The sequence below is a fragment of the Hyaena hyaena genome, unplaced genomic scaffold, assembly GCF_003009895.1.
Source record: "Hyaena hyaena isolate Hyena2069 unplaced genomic scaffold, ASM300989v1 scaffold_37, whole genome shotgun sequence".
NCBI lineage: Eukaryota > Metazoa > Chordata > Mammalia > Carnivora > Hyaenidae > Hyaena > Hyaena hyaena.
This window is the reverse complement of record NW_024080669.1, coordinates 3,395,549-3,418,519: the sequence shown is the minus strand read 5'-3', so window position 1 is coordinate 3,418,519 and position 22,971 is coordinate 3,395,549. Positions and strand designations below refer to the sequence as shown.

At 41.3% G+C, this 22,971-nt stretch overlaps 1 protein-coding gene across 1 annotated transcript in view; it reads left to right on the top strand.

Moving 5' to 3' along the window:
- Nucleotides 1–6,368: 6,368 nt before the first annotated feature.
- Nucleotides 6,369–22,971, top strand: part of PAFAH1B2 (platelet activating factor acetylhydrolase 1b catalytic subunit 2) — a 27,102-nt gene continuing 10,499 nt past the window's right edge. Inside the window, exons 1-2 of the mRNA XM_039229268.1 lie at nt 6,369–6,511; nt 13,446–13,533. Of these exons, the coding sequence (XP_039085199.1) occupies nt 13,453–13,533 (81 nt within the window). The 5' untranslated portion in view covers nt 6,369–6,511; nt 13,446–13,452. The remainder of the gene's footprint in view (nt 6,512–13,445; nt 13,534–22,971) is intronic.

The following is a 22,971-nucleotide window of genomic DNA, read 5'->3' as shown; positions in this document are numbered from 1 at the left end:
AGTCAATTGTCTTCAACAAAGGGGCCAAGATAATTCAGTGGAGAAAAGTCTTTTCAACAAATAGGGCTGGAACAAATGCAAAACAGTTTTGTCTTTCACTTTACACCACACACAAAACTTACCTTTAATTTTTTATTAATGTTTATATTTGAGAGAGAGAGAATGTGAGCAGGGGAGGGCAGACAGAGACAGAGACAGAGTCAGAAGCAGGCTCCAGGCTCTGAGCTGTCAGCACAGCTTGAACTCATGAGTTGTGAGATCATGACCTGAGCCAAAGTCAGGTGCCCAATCAACTGAGCCACCCAGGTGCCCCTCAAAATTACCTTTAAAAGGGTTGCTCTCTGAAATGTAAAAGCTACTTATAAAACTTCTAGAAGAAAACAAAAGAAATTCATTGTAACCAATGGTAGGCAAATTTTCCTAAATAGGACACAAAAAGCAGAAACCATGAATGGAAAAAAAAAAGATAAATTGTATTTTATTAAAGTTAAAAACTTCTGCTCTTTGAAAGATACTATTTTAAAAATGAAAACTCTAGGGGTGCCTGGGAAGCTCAGTTGGATAAGTGTCAGACTGTGTCTCACAGTTTGTGAGTTTGAGCCCTGCATCTGGCTTTGTGCTGACAGAGTGGAGTTGGCTTTGGATTTTTCTCTCTCTCTCTCCCTCTTCTGTCTCTCCTGCACTCTCCCTCTATCTCAAAAAGAAATAAATGAATAAATAAATAAATAAGAGAGTTTAAAAAAATTATAACTCTACAGTTACCTCGATGAGCATGGAGAAATGTATAGAATTGTTGAATCACTGTATTGCACACCTGAAATGAATAAAACATTGTATGTTAACTGTACTGAAATTAACATAAATAATAATAAAGAAAACTCAAGCTCTAGATTGGGAGAAAAATGTTTGAAATACATGTATTATACAACGAACTTGTATTCAGAATATAAAATAACTTGTACAGCTCAGTAATAAAACAACTTATTTTTTTTAATGATTGAAAGAGTTGAAGGAGCACTTTGCAAAAGAAAACATATAAATGCCCAAAAAGAACACAAATCAAAATCATAATGAGATAGCACAGCAAAGGAAACAACCCAGAAAATTAATAGGCAACCAACGGAATGGGAAAAGATAGTTGCAAATGACATATCAGGTAAAGGGTTAATATCCAAATTTTATAAGGAATTCACCAAACTCCACACCCGAAAAACAAACAACCCAGTGAAGAAATAGGCAGAAGATATGAACAGACACTTCTCCAAAGAGGACATCCATATGGCCAACAGACACATGAAACGATGCTCAGCATCCCTCCTCATCAGGGAAATACAAATCAAAACCACACTGAGATACCACCTCACGCCAGTCAGAGTGGCTAAAATGAACAAATCAGAGAACTCTAGATGCTCGCGAGGATGTGAAGAAACGGGCACCCTCCTACACTGTTGGTGGGAATGTAAACTGGTGCAGCCCCTCTGGAAAACAGTGTGGAGGTTCCTCAGGAAACTAACAATAGAACTCCCCTATGACCCAGCAATAGCACTGCTAGGAATTTACCCAAGGGATACAGAAATGCTGAGGCATAGGAGCACATGTACCCCAATGTTCATAGCAGCACTCTCCACAATAGCTAAAACATGGAAAGAGCCTAAGTGTCCATCAACGGATGAATGGATCAAGAAGATGTGGTTTATCTATACCGTGGAATACTCCATGGCAATGAGAAAGAATGAAATCTGGCCATGTGTAGCAACATGGATGGACCTTGAGGGTGTTATGCTGAGCGAAATAAGTCAGGCAGAGAAGGACAAATATCATATGTTTGCACGTATAGGAGGATTAGGAGGAACTTAACTGAGGAACAAGGGGGAGAAGAAGGGGGGAAATGGTGGGGGAGAGGGAGAGAGGCAAACCGTGAGAGACTCTTGAATGCTGACGAAAACTGAGGACTGATGGATGTGGGGGAGAGGGGGGATGGGCACGGAGGAGGGCGCTTGTGGGGATGAGCACTGGGTGTTATGTGGAAACTAATTTGACAATAAACTATTTGTAAAGAAAAAAATATCATAATGAGATATCACAACATATCCACTATAATGGCTAACTTTTAAAAGATCGACAATACCGGGGTGCCTGGATGGCTCAGTCAGTCAAGTATCCGACTTCAGCTCAGGTCATGATCTGGCAATTTGTGAATTTGAGCCCCTGAGCCCCACATGGGGCTGTCTGCTTCACAGCACAGAGTCTACTTGGGATCCTCTGTCTCCCTCTCTCTTTGCCCCTCCCCTGCTTGCAGACGCAGGCACTTTCTCTCAAAAACAAATGAACATTAAAAAAAATTGACAATACCATGCATTGTCAAGGATCTAGAGCAACTGGAACTCTCACACACTGCTTGTGGGGGTATAAAATGGTAAACCACTTTTTTGTAAGTTTATTTCTTGCTAATTTCTATACCCAACGTGGGGCTCAAACTCACAACCCCAGGAGTAAAGTCACATGCTCTACCAACTCAGCCAGCCAGGCACTCTGGCAAACCACCTTGCAAAGCAGTTGGTCAGTTTCATAAAATGGAAATGTACTTGCCACATAACTAGCAATTCCATTCCTAGATGCTTATCCATAAAAAGTGAAAACACGTATCCATACAAAGGCTTCTACATGTACCTTCATCTTAGTTTTATTCATAGTTAGCAAAACTAGAAACCAAATGTTCCTTAACAGTTGACTAGATAAACAAATTGTGGAATATCCATATAACAAAATACTATTTGGCAATAAAAAGGAATGAACTACTGATACACAACACAGGTGAGTCTCAAAAATATCATGTTAAATGAAAGAAGCCAGAAACAAACCAGTGCCTACTGTATGATTCTATTTCTATGAAACTGTAGAAGAGGCAAAAAACTAATGTGGCAGGAAGCAAATCAATGTTTGGTCATGTCAAAATGACTCAGGCAACTTGAATAGGGTCTTACCTCCTAAAGATTAGGCAAATCTGGTTATTAATAAGCTTAATAATTGCAGTGGAATTGCACATCAAATGTGTTTCAATCCATGAGTTTGTAATTATATAAAACATAGTGTTTACAAAAATAGGATTATGAGAGATGAACAATTATCAGTGGTAGAAACAAAAACATTGTTATAATACTATATGTTCTTTACTGTATTTCTAACAAAATTTGGCCTGCCCCCAGAGATTTTAAAATTAAGAAATATTTATTGAATATATGGTAATCGAGGCAAACACATATGAGTATGTTTATTTGTGAGGTTGTAAGTAAGTGAACTTTTCTCCTGTAAAACGTTTCTTAGTGTTGTTTTAACAATAAACAACACTTTGAAACTCTTTTATAAACCATCTGATCTTGGGTTCAACCCACAGAAATTCCCTGAATACATACCATGTGTCCATTCTCAGTCCACATAGCTTTTCTGCCCTCTTTCCACGTCTGAAATGCCAGGTCCTCTGAAACTTCCCAGTTTCATTACTGTAAGTGATGAAATGCCAAGCAGTCTCCTAAATTCCAGGCCACTTGGGTAGTATCTTGACACTGCTCATTCTCAAAGGCCTAAGTTTACGTCAGATCACTTTTACTTTTGCCCACTTCATGACTACAGTCAGTCCACAGACATTTTGTCAGGATTTATAGCTTTTCTCTCTTTAGGGTGGCATTTAATCACGAGGGAAAACACACTAAAGAATCTGAATGAGGGCACCTGGGTGGCTCAGTAGGTTGAACGTCCACTCAATTTCAGCTCAGGTTGAGACAGAGCAGTCACGAGATTGAGCCCTGTGTCTGGCTCTGAGCTGAGCACAGAGCCTGCCTGGGATTCTCTCTCCCTCTCCTTCTGCTCCTCTCCCATGTTTGTGTGCGCTCTCTCTCTCTCTCTCTTAAAAAATTAAAAAAAAAAAAAGAATCTGGATGGATTAATAAAACCCGTAATCATTAATAGAAAAAACAACTTGAAGTGCAAGCCCTCCTGATAGTTTTCAGTCAATCTGTCTCATAGTCAGAAAAGTTGTTTTTACCTGTCACCAACTGGGACTGTGTGGAAAACACAGATTCTGAATGGGACCCTGGGGGAAGGGGAGGTTGTGTGTGGGAAGTGAGGAGTGAGATAGGATGTGTGTCACCAGAATTGTGTTCCTACACGTAACTGGGAGGAGGATGGAAATTTAGAGCTAGAAAGGACCTTAGCAATCATCTAGTCCATCTTTTTTATCTTATGGACTAAGAAACAAAGGCTTCAAGAAGTAAAATAGCAGGGGCACCTGGGTGGCTCAGTCAGTTAGGCGTTCAACTTCGGCTCAGGTCATGATCTCACGGTTCGTGGGTTCGAGCCCCACATAGGGTTCTGTGCTGGCAGCTCAGAACCTGAAGCCTGCTTCAGATTCTGTCTCCCTCTCTCTCTCTGCCCCCTCCCCAGCTCATGTTCTGTCTCTGTCTCAAAAATAAACTATAAAAAAAAAAAAGAAGTAAAATAGCAGTAGCTAGGAGCAAGAAGTAGCCTAAAGCCCAGTTCATACTCCTTTCTACTATAGCGCCTGACTATTTTTGAAAAGTATTTATTTAGAGGGGCACCTGATTGGCTCAGGTTGAGCGTCCTGCTTCAGCTCAGGTCCTGATCTCAGTTGGTGGCTTCAAGCCCCACGTTGTGCTCTGTGCTGACAGCTCAGAGCCTGGAGCCTGCTTCAGATTCTGTGTCTCTATCTCTCACTGCCACTCCCCTGCTCGTGCTCTGTCTCTCTCTGTCTCTCAAAAGTAAATAAATGTTTAAAAAAAAAGAAAATGATTTATTTAGAAAGCTAAAACAGACAAATTCAAGAGACAAACTCTTCATAGATTTCAGGGTTCAGTGACTGTGAGATTTTTGCCAAAACACTAAGCACTTCCTGAGCCACAAAGGTATTTAAATATTTGCAGAAATTCATTTACACTAGATCTGGCATTTCCTAGGGGTACACCACCCTTATTTGTTTTTTAACTAAAAAGTTGAAAACAAAAAAGTTAAAAGATAGGCCATGGGTTCCACATAGGCAGAAATTCAATCCTTGATCATTCACTCCTCATTCAGTAGTATTTAAAATCTGATATGGATGAGGCGCTATGCCAGGTGCTGGGAATCCACAGGACACAGTCCCTGCTTCCTCAGAGCTTACACTCTAACAGTGAAGACAGGGTATCACAGTAATTACATTCAAGTGTGTTGAGGGTTACAACGGGGAAATGTCAGAGTCCTTGGATTTATCCCTGGGGAAAAATTCAGGCTGTTTCTCTTCTGTTATCAATATATTTCTGGGCTGCCTCTTGAGTTCTCCAAACATGAAATATTTTTAATAAAACATTTTAAACGACAAACGTTTACTGAATACCTACTGGTGTGCCATGCAGTCCATGAACATCCCGCAAGAAAGGTAAATTAACAACGTAAGAATCATTCTATACAAGTACGAAATTATTTTGTATTACACATGCCTGATGAATTTAGTATCATTTGACAACACTGATGATCTGGAAAACAATTGGATTTATCTTGAAACTTCAGGCCCCCAGACTTTTTTTTTTTTCTATTCTTAACAGGTTTTGTCCAGCAAAATGACCCACCCCGTCCCTATCATTTCAGAACGCTGCAAGGCTCTCTACCTACTACCTGGCACAGGTCTGAATGGAGTCTATCCATCCTTAAAGGGCCAGCTCAGGGCTCTTTACCAAACGTTTCCCTGCCGTAAGCCTGTGTAGCTTTCGCCCCGACTCTCTACTCTTATAGATCCCGTATTTATATAGCATTTAGCATATATTCTTTTCAGTGCTGACTTTGTATATGTGTGTCATCCCCTAAACTGTATGGATTGTTAAACTAAGGGCTGTAACGCGCCATCCCCCTACGGTGTCACCTTAAGAGGCGGTCGCCCCAGATCCGTATAGACATCACAGAAATAGAAATTCCACTCATAATGTAGCAGACTGTCTCATTAACCTCGGGGCCCTATTTCCCTCTCACTTGCACCGATCTGGGTTATTCCACAGGGTGGAGAAAGAAGCCAGGCTGGCTGGGTGGGAAAGGAATGGCGTCAGTGTGAGGTCACGCCACATTGTCCCAAAAGCCATCTCCACTCCGAGGCGACATGAACACAGGATGGAGGGATGCAGCTGGAGGAAAGATACAGGCCCACCTTGTGCAGACTACGAGCAAAAAGAGGGCAGGACGGAGAACAATGCAGGGAACCTCGCGGGGCGTGGCAGGACACCTGGGCGCTAGCGGTGAGCGCCCACAGGGAGGGGAAGCGGGCAGCCACGCCGAGGCCGCGCAGGATGAGGCGGGACTTCCGGAAGCCATTTGCTTGAGTGGCAGGAGAACCGGAAGTGGGGGCGCTGCTGCTGGTGCTGGGGCCCGAGGAGGGACGCGCCGGAGCGGGGCCGCCGGGACTGAGCGAGCGACAGACGCGCCACCCGCCGACGCCGCAGCCGCTTGGGGCCCGCACGGACCCTCTGCCTGAGTGAGTGCAGCCAGGGTCGCGAGGAACCGGCGGCCTAGAGGCGGGGGTCGGAAGGGCCGGCGATGTGTTATTGTGAGAGGCCCGCGACCTCCCCTCCCCCACTCTCTGGGCCCCTCCCCCCCGCGCCACTACCTCCCCAGCCGACCCTCGGGGAGCCTCGCGCGCGCGCCTTCTTTGCTTGGCGTGGCTTCCCCTGCCGCCCGCGCTACCCCCGGACCGCCCCCCTTAGGGCCTCCCGCCGGCACCCCACCCCTCCAAACCTGCCGACTCGGCTCGGCCGCTGGCCACAGTCTCCATCCGCCTTTCCCGGGATTGGGGGGGGGGGGGCATGGTGGCGGAGCGGCCGCCTCTCCCCGGCCCACCCCTTGCAGCAGGCCTCTCGGCACCCCAGCTCTCTGGGGCCGGAGGGGAACCGCCGCAAGCCCCATTTGTAGCAACTCTGCTGCCTCCGGTCTCAGCTGTTGCCTCTTCCCTCCAACCCCGCGCTCGAACCTCCGACCCTCCCTCCCCTCGCCTCCTGTCGGAGAGGCCTTTAACGCGGGCCCAGACCCGTTACTCGGTTGTTTGCTGACCGAGCACTATTTCCTCCCCCTTTGGTTGAAAAATTTCAACTCTTTACAAACTTCTCGGTTTTCTCCAGTGTGTTCAGAAGCCCGCAGACTGTCACGACTCCAAAGGGGTTCTTTCTAGGAGGGTCATGTAGTCCACCTTATTTTAGAGATGAGGCCCAGCGAGGTTGGTGATTTGCCCAAGGTCAACCAACTGCCTAAAATGCCAGTGGACAGGTTTTCTCAGGTGCTTTTTTACCTGGTCCGTCCGTGTCCGTTTACCCGATCAGGACCTCTGGCCAGGTTTGTGATCTCCCCTACCCGTTGCACGGTGACTCACTGCTCTGCCTTTTTAGCTCTCAGGCCGGCGCTGCCTTTCTTGATTTATGTACAGACCTGAAGAAAAGCAAACACTTGAAGCTTTGGCCTCTTTAAGAGCCTGTCCGCGGAGAAAGGGAAGACCATCTGCACCCACTCTAGGATCTCATTTTGTACAGCTTTAAATTGGGGCCGGGGGGGGGGGGGGGGATAAAGATGTGGAGACAGACGAAGAAAATACAGAGGATGGTCTCTCCTGAGCATTTGAATATGCCTTCGCCTCCCATAAGCTTGTGGCTTTAGATTGTCCTGGGCACATTGTTCTGATGGAAAGGTTGCCTCCTTGTGGGGGAGCAGGGGAGGAGGAGGAAATCATGGTGCTTTAATTTGTTGGCTTGGGCGGGCATTTGATAATAAATTATGGATGTGCTGGAACCCTGGGACCCACCCACTGGGCCCACTGGGGCAGGGTATTCTGGATGAGGCTTTCCTTCCCTTTCAGAATAACCCTGCCAGACCCCTCTGAAACAAAATGAAGAGTCTTAGGTCAGAGTGGAAACATTCTAAATCCTTTCGTTCTTAGTGCAACTTTCTCCTCCCCCTCTTTCCTGGTTAAACTGAAGATCCAGCTCAGCTGGAGCATTTCTATTTTTTTGTTGGTTGGAACTGGTTTCTGATTAAACATGCTACACCAAGTAGTGGTAGTAAGTATTGTATCTGGAAATTCTTGTGTTCACTGTCGTAGCCCAAGTTAAGGTAGAAAGAAGAGAAGACAGAAATGCTGTGCTTACTCTTCATTTTTCCAAAGAGCTCATTTTAATGGACAGTCAGATTGAGCATAGAGTCTCTCCTGGTAAATTAACAAAAATTTTGTTCGTTGGACCTTTATCTCCATTCTGGTTGGTTTTTCTTTTCTTTTTAATTTTTTTAATGTTTTATTTATTTCTGAAAGAAAGAGAGAGACATCATGAGCAGGGGAGGTTCAGAGAGAGAGGAGACACAGAATCTGAAACAGCCTCCAGGCTCTGAGCTAGCTGTCACCACAGAGCCCGACGTAGGGCTTGAACCCACGAACCGTGAGATCATGACCTGAGCTGAACTCGGCCGCCCAAGCGACTGAGCCACCGAGGCGCCCCTCTGGTTGCTTTTCCTAACTGAACATGCTGTTTGTGATCAGAAGTTAGTGACTTATAATAATTCCCCCCCAGTGGGATTATGATTAATCAGGAAGGTGAGATGGGAGTCAGATCCCCCTCCCTGTTGGTACCTTTTTTGTTGGGTTACTCGGTACAGCTTCTCTGTTACAGGATTGCTCCGCTTGAGGCAGGAAACCGAAAGTCATTCAATTTTTGTGTCCTACCATAGGCTATGCTCTGAATAGTTCCTGATTCATTCTTCATTTCTCTTATAAAGAGAACAGCTTATTTTATCTGACTCCCAAATTATTTGAGTCTTCTAAATGCACAGTCCCCCTAGATTGTACATTTTAGCCTGGTTCTTTTTATTTTTTTTATATTTATTTTTGAGAGCAAGAAAGACAGAGTGCAAGTAGAGGAGGGGCAGAGAGAGAGGGAGACACAAAATCTGAAGCAGGCTCAGAGCTGTCAGCAGAGTCTGATGTGGGGCTTGAACTCACATACCGCGAGATCATGACCTGAGCCGAAGTCGGATGCTTAACCGACTGAGCCACCCAGGTGCCCCTCCAGCCTGGTTCTTAAAGAGGAGATCGCAGGGGTTTTTGGCTCAGTTTTTCTTTACCTGCTCTATAAAGAGGTTATTGAGCCATAGGCATCAATAAAACAGAAAGCTGCTGTGCATTGTGAGAATTTCATTTGGTGAAACAATACAGACTCCAAGTGTCTGAAAGTACAAAGAAACAAATTTTTTGCTCAGTTACTTTGCCCTTGTAGAGTACGAAGTGACCTTGTATTCATAGTTAAAGGGGGGATAAAAGGCTAATTGAGAATATTTTGTAATCTTCTGTCTGTTCTGCCTGCCTGGTAGCCTCAGATAAGTGACATCTTCCCTCTTCAATTTCTGACTCTTTCTTCGTTTTGCCCAAGAAGAAATTTAGGTCCAAGATGAAAGTATTTTGCTTACAGTATTAGGATGCCATTAAATTTGGGTAGTAATAGTAGGGTATATAAGTCAATTGAATTAGTAAATGAGAATTTATCGTGTCTTTTCTATATAGAGCCTAAAGTCCTTTGCTCAAGAGGAGTAGGCTTTGGGGGTACCTCATCCTGAGTCCCCATGCCAGCTCTCCCTGTTGGAAGCAGGTTCTCTGAATCTCACTGAGCTTCAGTTTTATTTAAATAACAAAGCTCCTAGCACAGTCTTGTAGATAGTTCTTCATCATCAGTTGTTTACCTGTTGTTGGAGGAACTCTGAGAAGCCGTATTAGTAAATTGAATCCTAGATCTAGAAAGATTTTGTATCTTAAATACACCATTGGTCTTGAACGTGGAGTATGTGTACTCCCTGGGGATTGCAGAAGCTGATCACTGGAATACAGGAAACAGTTTAGAACTTATTTTTACATTTATTTATTTATGTAAAAAGGGGGAAAATAAACTTTACTAATAATATAGAGATTAACAATAATTCACATTTAATTTATAATTATGCCAGGGCACATTTCAAAAAGATTCTAAAACATTTAAAACGTTTGGGCCCCATGCATCTGGACCAATCTTTACTCATATGCTGTAGCTCACTTTATGCTTTTTTGTTAGGTGTTCAGCTTGCCTCTCTGAATCTTTATTGGAAGAATCTACTTTGAGACACAGGCCGTGTCATTTTGTATCATATTTTTTATAGAAATTTGTCTAACTATACGTACTGTCCACTGGCCCTGCGTTCCTATTTGGGGGGCATACAAATTAAGCTTAGTATCTCCTCGGAATCTACATATACTTTGACAGCTATTTATGCCCCAGGTCTTCCTCTTCCTGAATGAGTTTTTCTACAAATTATAAAAAAAGCTATTTTTTTCATCTATTTCTAATATGATAGGTTTTTAAATTTCGCACCATCTTGGTTCCTTTCCTCTAGACACCCTCCAGTTTGTCAAAATTCTTTTACGCTTTTCGAGATCTGAACATAGTATCCCAAGAACTGAAATGGAGTTGAAGTGCCTGTATTTTGCCTTTTAAGTGGTGAGGGGTATACTTGAATAGCTGTTATTATGAAGGCACCTGTATTTGCAGCTTGTCACCCTTGTTCTTTAAACAGTTCCCAGGAACAATAGTTTGAATTATGTGATCATATAGTGAGAGTAGGACCAATTATTTTTCTCCATTTCAGTAGTGGTCTCTCAGTTAATTCTGTGAGTTAAAAAAGTTCACTTTTGCCTCAGAATATCTAATGTATGGAGTGTCTCTCCAGGTAGGAAAATAAATAAGGACAAACTAATGAAATAATTGGGTTTTTAAAAGCCTATTTAAAAGTTTAGGAAAAGTCTTTTTGGATTAGTGGAAAATAAAGTTGTTTGTTGGGGTACTTCTGTACATTAAATACGTAATTTTGAAATCCGTAAGATGCGAAAACTTGATTGGCCCTTGTCTGTCTTAAGAGCAGTAGAAAGACTTTGGGGCGCCTGGGTGGCTCAGTCGGTTAAGCGTCTGACTTCTGCTCAGGTCATGATCTCGCAGTTAGTGGGTTCAAGCCCCTCTTTGGGCTCTGTGCTGACAGCTGCCTCAGAGCCTGGAGCCTGTTTCGGATTCTGTGTCTCCCTGTCTCTCTGACCCTCCTCTGTTCATGCTGTCTGTCTGTCTGTCTCTCTCTCTCTCTCTCTCTCTCTCTCAGAAATAAATAAAAAACATTTAAAAAAAAAAAAAAAAAAAAGACCAGTAGATCAGCAGGGAGGAAAGGTATTTTTAAAATGAAAACTACTGTTAAACACCATGTCAGATTTTGACCTGAGTAGCCAGACTTCAATCTAGACTTGAACTTCGACCCAAAAAACATTTGTATAGAAGGTATAGAATGTTTTATTAGCTTAAGAACAGAAACAAACCCCCCCCAATTAAATGTTTATATATGACTATTTGTTTTAAGCCCCTTAGTCATTTTTTCTTTTTCCTTTATGTATCTTTTAACTTTTCATACTTTTTTTTTTTCCCCATACTTTCTTAGACAACAAAACCTCAAACAGGGTACATACCATAATCTGACTGGAGCTTTACAAATTCATTATGCAGTTCTTCCCAATTCTTGTATTTTACATTGATGTTTTTAGCTCCAAGTAGTTTCTGTTTTTTGGGTGAAATGGTTAGATATAAGGCTCTCTTTAGGGAGTCAGTGTGAACTGATTTGTGATTAGTGGGCCAGAGGTGATGTTATTGGGGTCAAGCAAACCCAATTTCATTCTCTCCTTGCACAAATTACCTAAATTATCTGCTCCCCATAAATCTCATTTTGCAAGGGTTGGAGGTAGTGTGCCTAAAACATGACATACATAATCTTTCATAGATAGCTATTATTTTCTGATAGTTGCAAATTTTAGTAATCTGAAGAAATACATACAGATGGTCCCTGATTTAATAATGACTCTACTTACGATTTTTGACTTTACAATGGTGTGAATGCGTTATGCGTTCAGTAGAAACTGTACTTCCAGTTTTGAAGTTTGATCTTTTCCTGAGCTAGCGATATGCGGGAATATCCTCTCCTGCTACTGGGCAGTGACTAGGCAGTGGCAGTGAGTCAGCCACATGACCCCAAGGGTCAACATCTCTGTTCATCATATTCAGTATAGTATTCAGTAAGTTACAGGAGATATTCAGTGCTCTATTGTAAAATAGGTTTTGTGTTAGATGATGTTGCCCAACTGTAGGCCAATGTAAGTGTTTTGAACACATTCCAGGTAGGCTAGGTTGTATACTTGGTAGGTAGGTGTATTAAATGCATGTTTGACTTGGGATATTTTCACGTTATTATGGGTTTATCCAGATGTAATCCCATTGTAGGTTGAGGAAGACCTGTACACTGGATGTGGATGGTATGTTACATTTTCATTTAGATACGGGCTTAACCTTGAGCCTAATTTTTTAGACCTAGTTTCATTTAGAGTGGAGCTAATTTATTTGCATAGTTAGTGTTAAAAAGTTGGTTTGCTTCTGTAATGTATTTTTCATGACTGAAGGTATGTTTTCACATTTAGAGCTTTGTTACTTTCTAATTCTCAAAAATTGCTGCTTTGGCAATCCAGTATGTGTGTTTAGTCAGTAAATAATGAATGAATATATCTCCATCCTCTTTCAGAGAAAGCTTAGCTGTATTTGATGATGGCAAGGGAAAGAAAGAGAATGGCTCCCTTTTCTGTAAGCCACAAAACCCCAGATTTTTCTCTTTCACATCCTTTGCATGCGCCAAGTGATTTCTGGATCCTGACGTCTCTAGTATGTATTCTCCAGAGTTAATTGAAAACAGTCTGGTGTTTTTGTCTTTCTAGGTTAGCTCTTCTAGTTTTCCTAAATTTCACTTATTCCTTCTTCTCCGCTATCAGATGCTGGCCGTATTTGTCATTAATAACATTTTCTTAGTAGAGACCTGTCAAAAGACCTAGTAAACATTGTCAAAAACCTATGCCAAAGCCTATGACTAGTTTTGTCACAATCTGTAGTGGTTATCTGTGTGATGTTTAGTAACCAGTGGATTCTACTCATGGTTGTAGTAATTCTTGAGCAGCGTAAAAGGTTCTAATGCAGGTTTCATTGAACTCTTAAGTGTCTAATTCCTGTGTCATTTCGTACTTAAATTAACACGTAATCATGAAAAATTAATGTAGATGTAAAGTGTATATACTCAGAGCAGATTTTTTTCTATGTAGTGCACTGTTCCTAAATGATATTTGAACCTGTCTAGAAGTTGAATGACGGTAGATGTTTATGGGATTTAAGCAGTCATGTTCTTGAACTCTCTGCTGAAAATCAACTCTGGTTGTTCTAGGCAAACCACAGTGAAACTTAAATTATTATTTCAAACCTGATGTATAATTTTTAAATAGTAACAAGTAAACATTCCTGTTAATGAATGAAACATGACACAGACATTTTCCCCCTCAGGTGTAGAATGAGCCAAGGAGACTCAAACCCAGCAGCTATTCCACATGCAGCGGAAGATATCCAAGGAGATGACAGATGGATGTCTCAGGTAAAAGGAAGCGTGTGTGTATGATTCACCCAACATGAGGCTCTTCGGTTTTCCCAAGTCTTTTGACCAAAGCAGGAAAAGGACATCTTTTATGGTCAACAAGAATTATTATTTAAAAAATTTTTTTGATGTTTATTTTTGAGAGAGAGAGAGAGAGAACAAGAGCACGAGTAGGAGAGGGACAGAGAGAGAAGAGGGCAGAGGACCCAAAGCGAGCTCTGCCCTGACAGTGAGCTCAAACCCATGAACTGCGAGATCATGACCTGAGCCGAAGTCAGACACTTAACCGATTGAGCCACCCAGGTGCTCAAGAATTCTTATTTTAAAAAAATTTTTAATGTTTATTTTTGAGAGAGAGAAAGAGGAACAGAATGCGAGCGGGGGAGGTACAGAGAGAGAGGAAGACAGAGTATGAAGCATGGTTCCAGGCTCTGAGCTGTCAGCATAGAGCCTGACATGGGGCTTGAACTTATGAACTGCGAGATCGTGACCTGAGCCAAAGTCAGATGCTTAACCAACTGAGCCACCCAGATGCCCCAAGAATTATTATTTTTTTTTTAATATTTTTATTTATTTCTAGGAGAGAGAGAGAAAGACAGCGTGAGTAGGGGAGGGTCAGAGAGAGAGGGAGTGACAGACTCGGAAACAGGCTCCAGGCTCTGAGCTGACAGTCAGCAAGGAGCCCGATGCGGGGCTCGAACCCACGAACCGCGAGATCATGACCTAAGCGAAAGTCGGACGCTTAACCGACTAAGCCACCCAGACGCCCCAAGAATTATTATTTTAAATGAAAATCTGATGTTATGCTAATGTCATGTAATCACCAGCCTGATGTTGGAACGGAGGAGTATTTTGAAAGCATAGTAACTGCTTTTTGTTGATCTTGAAAGATAGCAGTGTCTCCACAGCGGGTTTTTGTTTTTGTTTTTTTAGCTTTTTTTTTTTTTTTACTTTGAAGGAATTTCAAAATTACCCAGATATCACAAAAATTTTAGAAAGAACTTATATCCTTCATCCAGACCTGCCAGGTATCATTTTGCCACATCTGCCTAAATGTTCTATTTGTATTTGTATGTGTGTGTGTGTACACACCAACATATGGTGCTTTCTGCACCATGTAGGAGGAAGTTGCAGTTGTGCCCGTTCTCCCCTAAGTATTTCAGTGGATTTTCTAAGAATAAGGACGTTTTCTTAACGTAACTACAGATAGTTATTAAAGTCAGGAAATGTGACATTGGCGTTACACCATATTCACATTTCTCCGTTTGTCCCAGTGTTTTTATGTCAGTTTTCTTCCCAGTCTGGGATCACACAGCGCATTCAGATGTCCTGTCTCTCTATTCCCTTTTTTTTTTTTAATTTTTTTTTAATGTTTTATTTATTTCTAGGAGAGAGAGAGACAGCGTGAGCAGGGGAGGGTCAGAGAGAGAGGGAGTCACAGACTGAAACAGGCTCCAGGCTCTGAGCTGGCAGTCAGCACAGAGCCCGACGCGGGGCTCGAACCCACGAACCGCGAGATCATGACCTAAGTGAAAGTCGGACGCTTAACCGACTAAGCCACCCAGGCGCCCCTCTCTATTCCCTTTTAATCTGAAATATTTCTCAGCCTTCGTTTTACATGACATTGACAGTTTGGAATATAAGCTATTTATTTTGTGGAGTGTCTCTTACTTTGGATTTGTCTTTTTCCTCATAATCAGGATTCAGGTTGTGCATCTTTGGCAGGGATATCAGTGAAGCGGTGCTCTTAGTGCATCACGTAGGAGGTACATGATGTTGGTTTGTTTCATTGGTGATACTAACTTTGATCACTTGGTTAAGATATTGTTGGCCTAAACTAGTTCTTACATATTATGGAATGGACTCTTGGGGTCTTACTTTTTTCAGTGGGTTATAATTCATTGCAGTTTTGAAGCTCATGTTGTCCCAGGTTCAGCAAGTGGAAATCCTCTCAGGCTGGCTCCTGAGTCTTCTTAATGTTTTCTATTGCTTTTTCATGTTTATTTTTGAGAGAGAGACAGAGAATGCATGCAAGCAGGGAGAGGCAGAGAGAAGGAGAGAATCCAAAGCGGGCTTCACACTGTGAGTGCAAAGCCCCACATGGGGCTGGAACCCAGGAACCTGAGGTCATGACCTGAGTCAAAGTCAGACACTCAACCAGCTGAGCCCCTCCATTGTTTTTTAGCACTGTATCTTCTTCACAGTCTTAGCTTCCTTCTAACAGACTGTTATCACTTAGTCCTAACTATATTTAATCTTCACCTATTGGTTTCCAACCATATTTCCTCTTTGAAATAACAAGTTCTATTATGATTTTAAGTACCCAAAGTTTTACATTTTAGTATTTAGTGAATCTTTTTACACTCTTGATAACTATATAGTATTCTTATGTTTTTGTCTTCCCAGACTTAAAAATCAGTCTGTCAACCAGTTTACTTTGATTGGTAGTTAGAATTTTTTCAACTCTTCTTACATAGATGAGTTGCTTGGTTATCCTTTCTTAATTTTTCTAGTTCGTTTGTATCTTTAAAAGTATTATGACCATCTGTGTATTTATCACACACCCTAAAAAAAATAAAATACTAACAATTGATGTTCTGTGTATACCCCTCAGTGATTTTTTTTTTTTTTTTAAATCTTTTCTCACCTCTCTGCCCCCCAACCAGTATCCTAAGTTTGGTGCTTATTTTCCCATGCATTTACATACTTTTTATATAAAATTTCTATGTGTATAGTATTTTTGTACGTTTTTAAGTTTTTTGTAAGTATGTTTTTTAATGTATTTTTCTGCAGGATAGCATACGTGTTGAAAGTGGAGCTGTGGTTTTTTCCTGCTGTTTAAATAGTATTTCATGGCTGTATCTGAAAATACCATTTATAACTTTTGTTAAAGGTTTGTTAAAGGTTATTTATAACTTTTGTTAAAGGTAGTAACTAGGGACACTGTTTCAAAATAAACTAATAAACTTTAAAAAAAAAAAAAAACCCTTATATAGTATGCAAGGGTGACTTTACTAAATATATAGTAAAGGGTGGCTCAGTTAGTTAAGTGTCCAACTCTCAGTTTTAGTTTAGGTCTTGATCTCATGGTTTGTAAGATCAAGCCCTGTGTTGGGCTCTGTGCTGACAGCTCAGAGCCTGCCTGGGAATCTCCCTTTCCCTCTTCCTCTCTCACCTTCTCAAAATAAACTTTAAAATCTGTATATATACATATATACACACATACACCCCAGATCTTGGTGTCTGATTCTCCAATGAAAGGAGCCAGAGCTCCTTGGAGAAATGATTGCTTCTACAGCCAGAGCAAGGAAAATGAAAGATGAACTCGGAGCGTCTTATAATGAAAGAAAGCAAGTATTTTAAAAAGGTGGGGCGGCGGGGAGATGTGTGGTAAGAATATTGCAGTAACATGTCCTCAGTGTGTCTCATGAAAGACCTGTGGTACTGGTCTGTTTTTTGGGGTTTGTTTGTTTTTTAATTTCTTTAATGTTTATTTTTGAGAGCGAGAGGGACAGTGTGAGTCGGGTAGGGGCAGACAGAGAGGGAGACACAGAATCTGAAGCAGGCTCCAGGCTCTGAGCTGTCAGCACAGAGCCTGACGCGGGGGCTCAAACCCATGAACCGTGAGATCATTACTGAAGTTAGACGCTTAGCGACTGAGCCATCCGCACCCCTATTCTGGTCTGTTTTAATGATGATAGTCACTTTGTCTATGTGAGACTGCCTGAAAGAGCATCCAAGTGCAAAGTTAGACAACTTGAGCAATATAATGATATTATTGGTTTATAACTCAAAGGATAAAATATGAGTGCATTTTGCTGTCAATAAGTGATTCGATAAATAAGAAATAAGGGACACATCTTCCTTAGAAAATAATTTGAGTTCATAAATATAGGGGCTCCTGGCTGGCTCATCCAGTAGAGTATGTGACTCTTGAGGAGTTTGAGTCCCAAATTGGGTATAGAGGTTACTTAAAATCTTTTAGGGGCGCCTGGGTGGCTCAGTTGGTTAAATGCCTGACTCTTGGTTTCGGCTGAGGTCATGATCTCATGGTTCGTGAGTTTAAGCCCCTGCGTCTGTCTCTGTGCTGGCAGTGCAGAACCTGCTTAGGATTCTCCCTCTCTCTCTCCCCCACTCCCTCCTCCTTCCCCTCCCTCCCTTTCTCTCTCTCTCTCTCTCTCTCTCTCTCTCTCTCTGCCCCTCCTGTTCTCATGCTCTGTCTTGCTCTCAAATAAACTTTAAAAAACTTAAATAAAATCTTCTAAATAAAGAGGGAAGGAGGGAGGAAAAAGAAATCTCTCATTAGAATACCACGGTAGTAATTACTATAGGAAAGGTCCATCAATCAGTACTAGTAGGCACAACTTCCAGGAGAAATAGTGTATTTGCCTAGCTTCAAAAGTATCTCCCTGGAAATTACTTTGGTGTCTTTAACATTTGACCATATATTTTTTGATATCCCCTCCCTCCAGAAGGTAGAGCTCGATTTCCTCATCAGTGTGAGCTGGATTTAGTGTCTTGTTTCTAACAATACAGTACGGAAAGGAAAAATAATAACTGTATAGTGGAGAAATCTGGCAATCACCACCTTAACCAAGTTATCAATGTTAACATCACCAGTTAATAAGTCATGTTGATATTCTGTACTCCCTTCTGGTATGATACAAGGGCACATCACCTCTGTGGTCGTCTTCTAGAATAATCCATAACCTCAGTCTATTCATGAGAAAATATCAGACAGACCTGGATTGAAAGACATTCTATAAGACACCTAATACTAAATAGGTCAAGGACATGAAATACATGAAAAGACCCAGAAACTATCCCATATTGGAAGATAGCTAAGGAGACATATATATACTAAATGCCATGTGATCTCCTGAATTGGCCCTGGGAACAGAAAAAGGACATCAGTGGAAAAATTGGTAAGATCTGCGTAAACTGTTTTTTTTGTTGTTGTTGTTTTGTTTTTAAAGTAGTCTCTGCACCCAACACGGAATTCGAACTCCCAAACCCCTAGATGGAGAGTCGGGTGCTCTACTGACTGAGCCAGCCAGGTGCCCCTGAGTAAAACTATTTTAGTTGATACTTTTTACCAATGTTAATTTCTTAGTTTTGACCAATGTACCATGCTTAGGTAAGATGTTAACATTGGAAGAAGCCGAGTGAAGGGTATATGGGGATATTGTACTAGGTTTGCAACACTTCTATAGATCTAAAATTGTTTTTTAAAAAAAATTAAAAAAAAAGGGACACCAGGATGGCTCGCTTGGTTAAGTGTCTGACTCTTGACTTTGGATTGGGTCAGGATCTCAGGGTTGTGAGATTGAGCCCCATGCTGGGCTCCGTGCTGAGTGTGGAACCCGGTTAAGATCCTCTCCCTCTCTCTCTTCCTACTTCTCCCCATCCCTTCTCCTCCCCACCCTCACCCTGCATGCATGTGCTTTCACACTCTCTTAAAAAAAAAAAAATCATGATTAAAACAAGTATTGAATTGATACTCAGTACTTCCTATGAAGTATTGGCCAAACTACCGGGCCATATATCAGGAAATACCTGGAACAGATGACCATGTTCACAGGAATATAATCAATAAAATCCAGGCTATGGGAGATTATATAGGTCAAATGATCATATTTCTTAAAATACTATTTAAAAATATAAATTTTTATCAATTTAATTTATAAATTTAAATTTTATAAATGTATTCAGTAGGATATTACAATATAATTTTTATAAATTTATATTTTATAAATATAAATAAAAATAAATAAATTTGGGGCCCCTGGGTGGCTCAGTCAGTTAAGCATCTGACTTCAGCTCAGGTCATGATCTCACAGTTTGTGAATTTGAGCCCTGAATTGGACTCTGTGCTCAGAGCCTGGAGCCGGCTTCAGACTCTGTGTTTTTCCCTCTCTCTGCCCCTCCCACACTTGCACTCTGTGTCTGTCTCTCTCTCAAAACTAAATAAACTTAAAAAAAATTTTTTTAAATAAAATTAAATTTGGGAGGTAGTGGCAGAGAGAGTGAGAAACCTGTAGATTAAAAGATTTAAGAGACAACTTGGATCCTGATTTTTAAAAAAACGAAAAAATTTTTATGACTTTGAACACTGGTTATTTGTTGATGTTAAAGACATTACTGTTAATTTGGGAGAGTAGCATTGGTATTGTGGTTATTTTTTAAAAGTTGAGGGCACCTGGGTGTCTCGGTTGAGGGTCTGACTCTTGATTTTGGCTCAGGTCATGATTTCATGGTTCAACAGATAAAGCCCTGCACTGAGAGTGGAGCCTGCTTAAATCCTCCCTGCTCTTCCCCCTTCCCCTCCCTGCTTGTGTACACACACTCTCAACAAAAACCTTTTTTTCTTTTTTAAATTTTATTTGAGAGAGAGTGTGGATGTGTGAGCAGGGGAGTGGCAGAGGGAGAGAGAGAATCTTAAGCAGGCTCCTGGCCCAGCAATCCAGGCCTCCCCCCGCCCAAAAAAAAATTTTTTTTAAGAGTTGCATAGGGAAGGGGCCCTGGCTGGCTCACTAGGAAGAGCATGCGACTCTTGATCTTGGGATTGTGAGTTCTAGCCCCACGTTGGGTGTAGACATTACTTAAATAAACTTAAAAAAAAGGTTTGTAATGAAATATTTATAATAGTAATATGAACGATATAAAATACTAAATATAAATAGAGTAAATACAGAACGCTATATTCTGAGTTTGCTTAAAATAAGCTGAGGGTGTCGGGGTCAGTAGTTTAGAGGACGACTGAAATAATAGTGGCCGTATGATGATTGCTGTAGCTGGTGACAACTATGATGGCTACATGGAGGCTTGTTACGTTATTTTCTCAGCTTTTGTATGTGTTTGATCTTTTTCATAATAAGATTTACTTAAGGGCGATGCTGAAAGACTTGACTGTAGACAAGTTTAATACAAATTGTATCAGAACATATAACCAGAAAAAGGCTCAGGAGCAGACTGAGGAAAATATTTGCAATAAATAATGCAGAGGAAGCATTGATATTTTGTTGTATTATCAGCAAAAAATATCCTGAAAGTACCAGTAGATAAGTATCTAAATACACATGACATGAAGTGTTTTACTTTTTGTTCCTCAAAAGTACAGATTAAAATAATGAGAAAGGAGGAGGAGAGAGAGAGAAATATTAATATCCAGTGCTGGGGCAAGTATGGTAAAACCAGTTCTGATAAATTACTAGTCAGTACAGATACAGCCCTTTTTGTTAACAACTTGGAAATCTATCTATGATCCACAAAAGTGCTAGTCGTCTTTGACCTTAGAATTCCCAACATGTAAAAAATAAAATCTGTGTAAATTTCCTCATCACAGTAAATAGGATGCTACTGGCAAGTCTATCAGTAGGAAAACTTTAAAAAATGGGTGTGTCAGTGGATTTATTCAGTAGGATATTATGTGGCTGTTAAAAAGTATGGTTATGAAAATTATGTAGCTACATAGAAAAATGCTTCTAGGGGCGCCTGGGTGGCTTAGTCAGTTAAGCGTCCGACTTTCGCTTAGGTCATGATCTCGCGGTTCGTGGGTTCGAGCCCCGCGTCGGGCTCTGTGCTGACTGCCAGGCTCAGAGCCTGGAGCCTCTTTCAGAGTCTGTGACTCCCTCTCTCTCTGACCCTCCCCTGCTCACGCTGTCTCTCTCTCTCTCTCTCCTAGAAATAAATAAAATATTTTTTTAAAAAAATGCTTCTAGTGCAGTGTTAACTGCAGTTACAATGGCCACTGTTGACCGGAGTATCTACGGGGTGTTAGCCAAAAGCTGGATCTCTTTCCTAGAATTCTCCTCTCTCCAGCTCTACAGCAAGTTGTGGGATGCCTGGCTGGCTCAGTCAGGAAACCGTGCGACTCTTGATCTCAGGGTCATGAATTTGAGCCCCACATTGAGCATGGAGTCTTTAAAAAAAAAAAAAAAAAAGTTAGCAGCAGATGACCGTATCTGGAAAACCAGTCTCAGGTTATATTGCTTTCTGGACTAGAAAGTAGACAAATAGAATTTGAACATAGGCTGTTCTGTCCCCAAAGCTATTGTGCCAGAAAGAGGTATACATAATACATATAAAACTTGAAAGAAAAAAAAGTAGGGGAGGCACATGGAAAAATGGTTACTGGGTTAAGGTGATAGAATTCGAAGTGTTTTGTTTTGGTCTATTTTTCCAACTTACTGTAACTACTTTTATACTTAAAAAAAGAAAATATAGAGTACCAGAACAAACATTTAGAGCAGCAGAGCTTAAGTTCCATGACATTCTAGAAGTATGAACTATTTTATTGGTATTGAGAGGTAGTTGGTACTGTAGCACCTCAGTGGGGAGGTGATGTGGTGGAAGTGCACCTGCTCACCAGCTAAAGTTTTATTTCTGCCCATCTTATCCCTTCAGTGTAGAAATACTTATGGACGGGCACCTAGGTGGCTTCAGAGTTTGTGGCTCCCTCTCTCTCTGCCCCTCCCCTGCTCATGCTCTGTCTCTCTCAAAAATAACAAAACATTTAAAAAATTTTAATAAAATAAAAATATTTATTGAAACAGTGGTAGTTTAAAAAGTTTTTTAATTTTTTAAATGTTTATTTTTGAGAGAGAGCGGGAGTTCACACAAGCCGGGGAGGGGCAGAGAGGGGAACAGAGGATCCCAAGCGGGCTCTGTGCTTACAGGAGAGAGTATGATCTGGGGCTCAAACTTGCAAATCTCAAGATCGTGACCTGAGCTAAAGTCGGACTCTTAACAGACTGAGCCACCCAGTTGCCCCCCAAAATTTTTTTACAAAGACATGGATGCATAAAAAGGAAAATCTGTCTCAAATCCCATCACCCTAAGGAGGAACTCATTAATAAATTGTTTAAGTATTTCCAAAATTATTATTTTCTATTTTCACCCACAGCAGGTGAATATCTGTGATTCATTGCAGTGTTACCTGTGCCGATATTAGCGGAAATAACTCTACCTTAATTCCTAAGGGAAGCATCATTGAATGTAGAGCTTGGGAAAAAAGGAACAGCATTCAGACCTTTCTGTTGCCTAAAGCATCATGTAAATTTGTTTTGGGGAGGAATATAGAAACTTAAACTATGTCCTTTAACATTGATGAGTAAAATCCATTTTAAGGGGCACCTGGGTGGCTCAGTCTGTTAAGCATCTAACTCTGGCTCAGGTCATGATCTCGCATTTTGTGGGTTTGAGCCCTATGTCAGGCTCTGTGCTGACAGCTCAGAGCCTGGAGCCTCCTTGGGATCCTGTGTCTCCCTCTCTCTGTTCCTCCCCTGCTCATGCTGTGTGTGTGTGTCTCTGTCTCTGTCTCTCTTAAAAATATTTAAAAAAAATTTTTTTTTTTATGTTTTATTTATTTCTAGGAGAGAGAGAGACAGCATGAGCAGGGGAGGGTCAGAGAGAGAGGGAGTCACAGACTGAAACAGG